The sequence below is a fragment of the Python bivittatus genome, unplaced genomic scaffold (assembly GCF_059951505.1).
Source record: "Python bivittatus isolate LINGU-HERP-01145 unplaced genomic scaffold, Pbiv_v1 ctg000980_np1212, whole genome shotgun sequence".
Classification (NCBI taxonomy): domain Eukaryota; kingdom Metazoa; phylum Chordata; class Lepidosauria; order Squamata; family Pythonidae; genus Python; species Python bivittatus.
In genome coordinates, this window is record NW_028277125.1 from 61,754,705 (window position 1) to 61,767,698 (window position 12,994).

Genomic DNA, 12,994 nt, shown 5'->3' on the forward strand with positions numbered 1-12,994 from the left:
AGATGAGATATATAGAGATTTATAAAGAAAGATATCCTACATATGTTTTTCAGGATCAGCAGGGAGCTTTTCACACTGATTCATATGTAAATTAGTCTCCTCCATTTGGCTGTTTATTTCAGTTCTCTAAGTTCATGTTCTTTTGATATTTCAGTTTTATATCTCTCTGAAGTTTATCATTACTATGTCTCTGTTAAAAATAATAGGCTGATTTTTGTCATTTATTGACTATTTAAACCTAGTTTATGTCAGTTTGTATAATTTATTGGACCAGGCCTAAATGTTCTTTGGAATAGATGGAAAAGGTTTTGATAACTAACAATTTCCATACTCTATTCACTGTTCAGACTACGTTATATCTGACACTTTAAAAAAAAGACAATTCTAATCAAGAAATAATATCTGCGTCCAGTATAATATGTCTCTGAATTTTGGACTAGCTGTTCAAGCAAACCATGGAGAATAATGAAGTTGTGTTTTTAAGGCTGGTAGAAATGAAAACTGTATCCTGATTTTTATCTTTGGCAATGTGAATGTGATGCTGTTAAACAAAACACTGTTGTGATGTTATACGTAAAACTTGTTCAGAAGGCAAGTGGTGCTTGCAAACATGTATGGGGAGCACCTCTGACTCCCTCAAGCAAAGGTCCCTAAGCCTTACTCCTACACGCCCCACCGTTGCAGCCTCCATTGTCTAGTGGGGTCTGTCTGGTCACTGTCACCATCACTGTTTACGGAGACCGATTTTCTCTACCTTTCCCAGGTAGAGGTGAGTGGACCTTCCCTCTGCTTTCAATTTCTGTAGATAATAAACTGGCTGGGATCCACAGTAAGCAAAATTCCCTGTCAGAACAAGACGACAGATTTCAGAAGAAGATACAAGTCTGTTATGTAGATTAATTTAAAAGGCAAAATGAGACTTGAAGACAGTGTGGGAAATTAAAAGGAAAATGTCATGGGTCCTGTAAGCTTTAACTTCATTATCTTCTAGGCAGGATATGCAGATAGGCCCATGCAATATAGGTAGAAAAAAATAGATCTAACGGGGAATAAACAGCTCAGAGTAATCCATAATATAAACTTGGAAAAAGATTCTAATTTGCTTTTAGCTCCATTTACCAATCCTTATTCCAGGACTGGAGCCATTGGTCCTTACCTGGCAGAAACCAACCCGGAGAGCTTCCTTCCCAAGAAGGCAGATAAAGAACAAAGATGAAATGGAGTTAGCCTGTTCCCTTTTTAAAAAGCATTTGAGACAGGAAAAACCTTATTGCTCCTGAATCTGAGTTTCCTGGATTTTCTGGGATGCTGTCCACTACCTTGATTGATTGATCAATTGATTGATTCTTTCCTATCTGAACCTTTCTGTCCCTTTGTTACAGACCTAAACAGTATATTTATTTTTATGTTTCATAATAGAGGTTTAAATTTGGCCAAAGAAACAAAGACTGAGACAAGATACAGTAGTTGTAGGGGAAACCATGTGAGGTCCTAGAGAAAGGTAGAATGTCAGTGTAATCCACCATAGCCAGGATTGGTGTGTATTTTTCTTATGCTTGATATGATGGAAGAACAAGAAGGCTGGTAAAAGGTTGTTGTTGTTTTGAGAGAGTGCTCGTTAACTAATTTTAATTACTATATTTTTTTAACTGTTGGTGTTATTTGTTTTCTCAGGCTGTATGAGAATAAAGGGGAAGCTGATTTTAGGGAATCGTTGCTTCATCTCTTTAAGTCTATTAATGAAATGATGAGCAGTGCCTCTGAACAGACTGTTACAGTAAAGGTATGTTTTGGAAATGAAGGGGTTTTGTTTTTTTACCATAATTCCATTTGTTGTTGTAATATAAATGTATTTTTCATAATGAGTGATACCAGATTTTTAGTTAATTTTTCAACTCATTTATATGTATTTCAGATAGAAATACTGTTTAGCAGTAAGATGCTTCTGCAAGGACTGAGAATGTTACATTTTAACAATAGAAAAAAATCGCAATCATAAGCCTGACTGAGCTTTTTACATTTGTCTGCTGACAAAAACAATCATACAACAGAAAACACTAAGCATTCATTAATATATGTGTGTGTACAGTATAAACCAATATTTATATGACTCTCTGTACAAACTAGCTCTGAGCAGTGTACAACATAAGCAAAATTAAAAATAGCAAAAAGCAAACACACAAGATCACTATAATGATGCCATTCACAAGGGGCAATCCCACATTTAGCATCCTCTAAATGCTCTATCCCAGAACTGTTTTCACAACCTTGAAATGCTGGTTTGTATGTACAAAGGCATGAAAAGCCTATCTGTGGGGTGTCTGCAAATGAAACTTACTTGGGGATGGGATCCTCAGCAGGTCATCTCTCACCGACCTTACATTGTGAATAGACATCTTAGCATCTTGGCTATATCCTTAGGATTCTGCAAATACTAACTTTTCTCAGTATCTACCAAAACATATTAGATAAATGACTCATTGAGTACTCTATATTCCTACTGTCTTGTAGTGCAGGCTTGGAGCTAAATATTGATATGATAAAAAGTAAAATATAAAACAATTACCTCCCTTGGGATATTCAGTAACATAGGCAAATACTAATCTAATTTTTTTTTAATTAAGATATATCTAAAGCTGAGACTCAACTGAAACTAACCTATCTTTTAATGCAGGACTGTATTTAATTTGCATCTAGGAAGTGCAAGGATAGTTCTTATGAATTTGGATTGGACTACTTGTAATAATCCTTGAAAGTACAAGTGATCCTCGTTTAATGACCACTCATTCAGTGATCATTTGAACTTGTGACAATGCTGAATAAGGGGTAGGTAAGACCAGTCCTTGAAGTTCCGGGTGGCATAGCACCCCCTTGGTCACATGATCACTATTGGGTGCTCAGCAACTGGCCTGGATTTCTGACCGTCACATTGTCCCGTGGTCAGGTAATCATGATTTGTGACCTTCCCTGCTGGCTTCCCACAGCAAAGTCAGTGGGGAAGTCAGCAGGAAGTTGGAAGTCAAGATCATGTGAGGTCCTTGCTTAACAATCTGCACAGTCCTTGCTTAACAATGGTAACCAAGGACTTCCAGAACTGTTGTTGCCAAGCAGCATGGTCATGTGATGTCACGCTTTATGACCGCAACGTTTAGTGATGGAAATTCTGGTCCCAATTACTGTAGTTAACAAAGGACTACCTATAATCCTTATAAATGTTTATTTCGGCCCCGTAGAGGAACTGAGTTTGTATCTGTAATATAATGCCCTACTTTAGACTGAAAAAATAAAAATAACAGCAACACTTTTCTAATTTCAATAAAAGTTTATACATTTTAGCAATTACATGCTCATAATTTGTACACAGTTCTGTTTCAAACTCAATCTTACAATGTTCAAAACCATGAATTCTCTTGTCTACTTTAAATCTTTCTAATAATTGTAAATAAGAAAACCATTGACAAATATATCCTTCTGCCACCAGATCTTCTCTTGATTTTATTTTACATTCCCCTTGACAAAATTCTAGTATCTCACTTTTCTGAGCTGTCTCAACAGAATATTTAATATTTACCTTCTGTGAGGACACAGTTTGGTAGAGCCCTAACTATTTATAGAGTTCATCATTCTCAGTTGAATTCCCATTTATTTGCCAGGTATATTTCACTAATCTTTTGGCAAAAAAACCCTAGAACTATGAAGTTTTACACATTGCAAGAAATTTTATTTCTTTTGAAAAATGAGGTTCAAAATGTGTCCACAGAATTTTCAGTAGCCTGAAATTTGTTCTGAAGCTTTATCTGCAGATGTATTTGAAGCTGAAATTAATACTGCAGTGTGTTAGTACTGAAATAGGAAATGTGTCTATATGAATTAATATTGCATTCTGAATTGGCAACATTGTTGTGGTAAACTCTGATTTTACTATGCTGTTGCTTTGTATTAACACAAGCGAATTAAGTATACCTTCTCAAGCCCTGTATTCTCTTACAAAAAGAAAACATACAGTACATCAGAACAAAATATTCCTGTAAACAGAAGGCAAGGCAAATGGGAGAGATCATTTCATGGCTGAGACTACACTTAATTTTGGAGAGAGGGGAGGTTATAGGGAGTTGCATGATAGTGTAAAATAGGTGGAGCCACAGCATACACATAGCTGAGAATAGGATTTTTCTATTTGTTTTGGGTGTCCCCCACCCCACCCACCCCTTTGGATTTGGAACGAATGGTTTAGGTGCGTGCGTGCATGTAGGTAGGTAGGTAGATAGATAGACACAGACAGACAGGCTTAGTTTTTATGTTTCCTGTCTCAAATTATCGAGAAATAGTGTAACCAATTTTTAGAAGCTGTGTTTAAGAACAGTTTGAGGACATGAAAAAAATTGTTTGGGGACTGCAATCCTGCTCTAATATAATCAGATTTGCCTCTATAATCCCCAAATGATGGTATAACATAACTTGTGGACAAACAAAAGATAAAATGAAATACATATATTGCATATTCTCTGTATCAATCTTCTTGTTTTCTTGACCAACAAAAAGTTGCTGGTCTCTGCCATGAGTGGAAATTTACAGATCTAATAATATATTGATTTTCCTGGCAATGTAGTGATAGGGTGGGACCTACCCACTAAGAACAAAATTAGCATGCTTCAAATATCAGCATACTGCTCATTTTTAAAGTTTTCATTTAAATAAAATTTTACTAAGATTTTTTTTCAAGAAAAAGAAATAGCAGACTCTGTCTCTTCCCCATCTTTCTTATATTCTGATCCTGGTAGAATGGTGATCTTGGAGCAACTGATGATTTGTGAAATTACAATTCTATTAATTCATATCAGTCTAGAAAATAGCCTTTTCATATTCTGTGACATGGTACTTAGTCATTGAAGTAAATGAGAAATTTGTTTCCTATAATAACTCTGCTTGTGAACTGTGTCACATCCATTAAAGGATAATTAACTTTATGGTGGTTGAGTCTCCTGCCATAATATAGAAAGATACACAAAAAAATTTATAGCAAACATGTTGTCTTCACTTAACAGAAAGCTAAATAAGATTTAAGAACTATTTAAATAAATAGATAACCTCTTACCAATGTACTTTTGTCCAATTAATAAGTCTGTATCATCATGGCATATAATTTATTTATTGATCAGAAAAGAGACCATTTATAACTCTGAAAAGGCAGGTAAATTTTGAGCATGTTTTGTGGGTGGGAGGGGGAAGGAGCTGCATTGAGTCTTACTCTTTTCATGATATACCTTGTCTCTCTCCTCCCCCCCACCCCTGGCTTTCTGTAGACTTAGGGTATCCTGCCATCTGGATTTCATGTATTCATGTATTATTTTAATTTATTTTACCCCACTTCCATTAAAAGTAATTCCAAAGTAGAGGACAGGGCTAGCATATTATGAAGCAAACAGGCTTGAGTTATGGAATATTTTTTGATAAATGTGGAGTTGAAAATTGGTTGTTGAGTGTGAGAAGAGTGATGTATGATGGAAGTAAACCACACATGGAAATAAATGGAATAAATGATTGATTCAACATGAACAGGGAATAAGGCAAGGAAGTGTTCCTTGGCTGTTTAATGTGTTTATGAATAAATGGGTTACATGCTTGTGATGTGAGAGGTGTGTTGGTTGGGAACATGTTATTTTGCATGAACATATTACCATATTGGCTAATTATCTGAATGGTTTGCAGGAAATGTTGGAAAGATTTTATGATGCAACAGAGTATTGATCTGAAAACTGATAGCAAAGGCCAAGGATGTATGTCATAATGGGTTAAATGATTGCATGTTATATGTAAATGTGTTTTTTTATAACTTTTAATTATGTATTTCTGATTTTAGTTTGTAAGCCGCCCAGAGTCCCCCATTGTGGGGAGATGGGCAGGGACAAGTCTATTAAATAAATAAATAAAATAAATAAAATAAATGGCAAAAACTAGAGCAAGTAGCTGAATTTATATACCTTGGTAGAGTGTTTGCTATAGTTGGGGAAAGAGATGGACAAATAGTTTTGTTTTTGGTGGGTTGTGTGTGTGTGTGTACACCTTCAAGTCAGTGTGGACTCCTGGTCACTTCCTGGACAAGTCCCTGCAGTATTTTTGCAAGATTTTGGAAGTGGCTTGCCATCACCTTCTTCCTAGGGGTAAGAGAGATTGACTGGCCCAAGGTCACCCAGCTGGCTTTGTGCCTAAGCAGGACTGGAGCCCATGGTCTCCCAGTTTCTAGACTAATGCCTTAACCATTACACCAAACTGGCTCTCTGGAGAAATGTTAAGACATGCTAATTCTGATAGAAAGGTAGTGGGTAGTATGCTTTCTGTTGTGATGAATGAATGTTGTTGAAAGTGGTTGTGTGTAAGAGTATGTTTCTGCCTACTTTGTTATATGGAAATAAAAGTTGTGGAATTTAAAAATGGAAATGAGGTACTTAAGTGTGTGTGGTAAAACAAAAAGAGAAAAAGTCAAGAATGAATTAAAATGGATTAAACACAAAAGCGAGTGACCACTACAAAAGAATTATGTTGTGGTGGTTTGACCATGTAGACAGAATGAATGAAAATTGAATTAGAAAACATGTATATAAAGATTGAATGAGTCAAAAAAGAAGGCTAAAAAAGTCATGATTGGATAGAGAAAGAGGTGAGATGAGAAGTTTAAAGAACAAAAGGCAGTGTATGAACTGATGTATGGATATTTTGGAAAGCATGAGGATTTTCAAGATGGAAAGGTATGGATCAGTAAGTGACTGATATTGGTGTATTGGTGTTCCTATTAGTGCAATGGTGTTCCTTTTCTTACCTCATGCTTTTAATTTCTTTTTCTTACAATTGCTTACCCTTTTCTTCTGTATTCTGCAAAACATTGCTTACCCTGAAAGGGAGTGGCACTTATATGTATATATAAGAGAATAACTGAGGATTGAATCACAGAACCAATATATGAAGGAAGAGTGAATGGATTGAGAGGAAGAGAAAGATCAAGAAGGTTGTGATTGGATCGAGTTCATGAGAAGTTCAAGGGATAATAATGTAAAATAATTTTAGCTATGTTTCCTTTTCTTTCTCTTATTCCATTTCTCTTATTATTTCTTATCCATGTGTGTAATTTGCATGTTATTTATTGTGAAAGGGAATAGCACGATGTGTATGTGTGTACATAAATTCAGTGCTTGTGAAGCTTGCTCATTCCCATCATATTTCTGAGGAAGGTCGGATGGCTCTGTTTGTTGGTTGACAATCTCAGTAAAAGTGAGTCAATTACAGGCACTAAGAGGCAGTTAGAACACCCAAGTTTGTTCTATTTAGACGAAATCACAAGACAGTAATAACTGTAGTATGGGGGACTAGAATCTAACAAGTGTGAACAGTAAGGTAGAATAGGAATTTAGTAGTTTATAATATGGTACCTAAGAGTAATGAAGGATTAGCTTTTTGTTCTTTATTGGTGTGAGATTATGAAAATATGTGTTGTCATTAGGCTGATTAAATCTGTTGTCTTTGCTGTGATGGGAACAGGGATATGAACCTTGGTTCAGTGATGTGCAAGTATGTTAATTAATAATTTTAATTCATAATGTTAATTTAAGAAGTTAACAAACTGTTTAATTGTTGTAATTGTTCCTGATGTTCCGTTGAATCTGATGACTATTGCCTGAAATTAATATCCCTCTTTTCATGTATACCAGCATCTGGGAATAGCTAATATAGTAATGATGCCACTAATCATGCAGGATCTCATTTCAGCTATAGCTTGCAAATAGAGTAAAGGTTGCATTCACTATTTGGCTTTCATAAGAATTAGCACTGACCTTGTATAATGTTAATCGGCTTTCTAATTTAAATTATTCTAGAGTCCCTCTATTGTCTTTTACTTTTTAAATTGAGCCATGATTTAAATGATACTTGAGATATTAGTCATCAAACTGTCTGCATTGTCATCATTAATTAGTTTTATAAAAGTGAATGCTAAATATTTATTTCAAATCCACTGAAGACATGCTGCTGTAGAATTAAAAAAAAAATACAGATATTTAGCATAAAAATGCTATTAATTATTACTACTTATATATTAATTAATTATTATTAAGCCAAAAGAAAATTGAAATATAAATATTTTTCAGAACACTTTGATAGGAATCAGAGTTTTAGTCATGCTTTCTATGTAATAGAAGATATGTGTGATATAAAACTGTTATTAGAGAGATGTTTATCCAAAGATCAGGTTCCTTTTTTAATGCAGAGTGTCAAATTTTTCTAATAAAATAGTAATAATTCTCAAAGGATACAAACTCCTTTTTTTGCTAATTCACATAATTTTGAGCCATTTCTAAATTATGAAGCATTCTTTGTTTTATGTCAGAATAATAATAATTATTATTCAGAGTATTCATGTTTTCAAAATTCAAAATGAAATTTGCAAGAACTTTTATCCCAAAACCATCCTGATATCAGTAGAATATCATCTGATAATACTGATAAAGGCGCTTTCAGAATTTGTAGATTAGGAACAGCTTTTTAAATGGAAACAACTTCATGTTTTTTAAGTCTGTCTTTTTCTTTCCCTTCTTTCCACTTTTTGTTTATACGTGAAGTTTCCTTCAAGTCAGGTTCAATTCCTGCCATGGGCACATCGTGTAGTTTTCTTGGCAACAATATAGAAATGGTTTGCCGTACCATCTTTCCAGGATATTTTTAACCATTCACATTCTAGCTGACACTCCTGGTATTTCTTGGTAATTTCCATTCAGATACGATAACTTGGTCTGATGCTACTTACTTTTTTAAGGTCAGCCAAGGTTGGGGTACCAGCAACATATTATAATGCACAGGTTATATTGTCTCTAGTCATATTAGGTGCTATTTCTTTAAAGCAGAAAAGTTTTACAGTGGCACAAAGGAGGTGACTTTAGGCATGCTTAGTTATGCTGAAAATATAGAATGCTTATGGAATTAGTTCAGTTCTGAGAAAGAATAGCTATATTTATGGTTGTATGAATTTCTCCTTCATACTTTGCTAACTGAAATCAGTTTAATAGGCATCATCTTTGAGAAATATGTAAATTAAAAATTACTTCATGCATTATTCAAAAAAGCTTATTTTGTATCATTGATAGCTCTTATCTTATGTAAAGATATGCTAATGGATTTAATTAAAATAATTACACTGAATAATGTACCCTGAACTTTACCCTAAAGTACTTCATATTAATCATCATACATAGCTATATTTTAGTCACAAAGACAGTTATAAATTTGATGGTTAATAGATAACAAACTTAGGGTGTGATTAACTCACTCCAGAGTTGCGAATAGAACTGCTTTAGCTCTATGTGTTAGACTTCGGTTTCAACTGGGAGTAGAAGGAGATTAGTGTAGTCAACTTAATAGATTAATATTCTCATGTAAGTGAAATCTTTAAAGCAAAGAGTCAAGGAAGACAAATCAAGCGCAATGGGTTTATTGCTAAAGTAGCATCAACTTCTATTAAACTCTAGGCAAATTAAAATAGTGCAAGTAGTGTGGTACAGCAAAAAGATGAGCTGCTCAGAATTTAAGAGGCCTCACGTAATATTACAAGAATAAAGACAATTCATTTGGATTAATCTATATCTTGCATAATAATACAGTATAAAATTCTTCCTTTTATTTTTAAAAGGTATCTTGATTTTAAGGGTTGTTTTTTTTTGTTAGAGTTCATCACTTTTCTCCCCAAACTTTGTCATGAAGCTAGTCTTTACAACAGTGAGAGAATTATGACATCTTAGAAAATCATAATATTTCATCATCCAGAGTAGATTTAAGTCCAGTCCTCTATTCTTTCCTGCTAGCGTGTTTAAAAAATGATACTGACCCTCTTACACAGGAATTTGGATGAGTTATCTCATTGTGTAAAATTCTACTTTGTGCTGTTGGTACCGTATTTTTCCGTCAATAAGATGCCCCCATGTACAAGACAACCCCCAGTTTTCCAACCCAAAATTAAGAAATCAATATTTTAAAGATAGTGCAGAACACATTTTTATTTAGCAATTAGGTAATATTGACCTGATACACTCGGTGGGAGGAGGTCCAAACCATCTCTCTGCAGCTCTATTTCCATGCTCTTTTGCGTAACTGATTACATTCATTCACGAGTGAAACTGCCGATAGCTTGTCTCTGCAAAGAGACTTCCTCTAATTGGTTTGTTCAGCATCAGCTGACGTCAATGACATAAGGCTTGTGATTGGAGGAAGTCTGTTTGCAGACTCAAGCTATTTCACTCGTGATTGGAGGCTAGGCTAGCAATAGGAGGAAGCCTCTTTGCAGAGACAAAGTATTGGCAGTTTTGCCACCGCGCGGTTCTCTCCTCGGCTGACTTCCTTGAATAAGACGCCCTTCAATTTTTAGCATAAGGATTTTAGAAAAAAGTATCGTCTTATAGTCGGAAAAATACGGTATATCATAACAGCATTGTAATTTTGGTATGAGAGCTGTACAAAAGCTGCTAACATTTATTTCAAGTCAGCTGTATCTAGGTATAACATAAAATAGATAGAAACTGTACAGTATTACCTATAATAGTTGAAAATCTTCTGATGCTACAAAGATAGAAATAAATATAGGAACTAATGATATAATCAGCTGTGAAAGCAGAAGAAAACAAAGCTCTGATCATTCTAAAAAGGCTGTGCTGAAGGATGTAAAAGGTTTCACTTGATGATAGAAAGAGTAGAACTGCAGTATAGTGGAAGAAGGTTCACAACTGGAGATAAAGTAGGAATAAAGGACAACAGTAGTGGATACTGGAACAAATGGGAAAGTCTAAAAAAGACAGTGGAGGAATGCAAAAGAAAGTTGTGAGTCAAGGAAGCCTTCCACATGGTGGCTTCCTTCTTTAAGTCCAGAGAGTAACAGAGCAAGCAGTGAAGAAAGTAATTGACTAAAACTGATGGAAAGCTAAGTAACATTGTTGGAAAGGGTATCAGACAAGCAGTGGCAAGGGGTGTTTTATGGAATTCAACTGTATGATTTAATTCAGCTTTGAATAAATTATTCTGCTCATTTTTAGGGAGCTGCCCTTAAATACCTGCCAACTATTGTGAATGATGTAAAGCTTGTTTTTGATCCCAAAGAACTTAGGTAAGTATATGTTATCTGTATAAGTGCCTAAGACTGTATTTTTGTTCCTGCTTAATTGAGAGTGATCCTCTTGGAACTTGAGATGGTCCTATGCTTTAAGTTTAGGATTATGTTGGAAACATTTGCTCTGCTCTTTGTTTATAAATGGTAAAGTCATGCTACTCCAGAGCATTTCATAGCCATGTCCCCATATTTTGCTATTGCCTTCTTCTGGGACTTAAGCCATTAAAGCCTGTCTCTGTCCCCAGGCTCTGGGTCAGAATGGGTGATGGACTGCTTGTCTGATGTTTTGGTTTCATTTTTTCCAGACTCTTTGTCTTGATGACATAATTCTTTATTTTTGTTTTGTTTTTATGGTTATATTTTGTAAACAACCGAGAGTTGTAACCGATTGGGGTGGCTGACAATAAATAAATAATTGGGAGTGGGGTGCAGTGAAATCAGTGAGTCTTACTTCAAAGTAAAAATGTGAGTGTGCTTGCAATCATGTAGTGACCTGTATTAATGAACCAGCTTTCTTAACACCTATTTCGACAGGCTTTGGAATGGTTATATATTGCAAAAGAAATATAAAGAAAAAAAATATATATGATAACTCTCTAGGGTCAGACAGAATTTTCAGCCCAGACTACTGGATTTGAGGTTCTAAGTACTATAAGGGCAGAAATATTAATAATATAATAAGGCTTCTGTTTTAAAACTTTTGCTACATACTTGCCTTGTCAGGAAGTGACATTTGTAAATAAGAGCATAGATAAAGATCCTTTATCACTGAATTTTTGATTGCTAAAATAAGGGTCTGGAGGATTAATTCTGAAACTAGTTTAGGAGTCTTAAACCATAAGGGTTATTTGTACATTATATCAGTTTTATCTTATTTTTGGATGCTTACCAGTATTTCAGTTGCATAGTTACTTGAATTTCCTCTGAGGATACTTTCTTTTTTCCCTCATATTCATGCTATGCTATTGCATGATTTGAATAACAAATAAATATCATAATGAATTTGAAAGTTTGAGGAAAATCAGGATATTAGTTGCTCTACTCATAGAAAGTATTTTTGCATATTTTCTTCTTGTCCCTGTATGCCACAGTCTGTCCAGCCATTAGATTTTCCCAATTGCGAGTATGCATAAAATAGGGCTGGGGTGTAAAAGTTCTCTTCTGACCTGGAATACAGTAAAACATCTCTTCTCAAAATATTTGGAACAGTGAGAACTAAATGCTCCCTCATTTTTCATCCCAGGACTGCAAAATTTGGTAGCACAATAGTCCATGCTGTATGTTACCTACCGTGCAACCTAAGCTAAAACATAGGCTATGGTCAGCATTACAGCAGAAATGCACTATTCTAGCAAATGTCTTGAAGGTTCTTCCTAATGCACATGAACAGTGCACACTTTTTGATTTGAAAATCTGCTTATAAAGGGAAAAAACCCACAAAACCCAGCTTCTGTGCCTGGCAGCCTGAAAGATCAATAGCATAGTAACACTGTGTATAATACACTTGTACAGAACACACTTTAACCTAAAAAACAAAGTACGACATGCAGAGGACACAAGGACAAGGACAATACATTAGAACCCATTATTTTATGACCCAGCTAACTTTAAATCATTTTTTAAAAACTGTAAATTTTAGATAGGTAAACTTCTCCTTCCTCCCCCATCTCTCCTATCCTCGAGAAGCTACAGCCAGTGGCTGTAATGATGGGACTATTGCTTTCTGTTTTATTGGCGAATGTTTCCCTTAAGTATCTATGGCTTGGGAGACTTTTTTTAAAAGTAAACACATTATAGAAGTATGGAGAACATGGCTTCTGAATTTCTTTCCAATTCCTTTACCAGCAGTGGCCA

General features: G+C 34.9%; 1 protein-coding gene across 2 annotated transcripts in view; it reads left to right on the forward strand.

Annotated features, from left to right (window-relative positions):
* The window catches only part of DOCK1 (dedicator of cytokinesis 1), a 458,761-nt gene that overhangs the window by 108,751 nt on the left and 337,016 nt on the right, over nt 1-12,994 (forward strand). For both annotated transcript variants that reach the window (XM_088132121.1, XM_088132122.1), the window contains exons 23-24: nt 1,675-1,783; nt 11,067-11,137. In XM_088132121.1, coding sequence (XP_087988247.1) covers nt 1,675-1,783; nt 11,067-11,137 — 180 coding nt within the window. The remainder of the gene's footprint in view (nt 1-1,674; nt 1,784-11,066; nt 11,138-12,994) is intronic.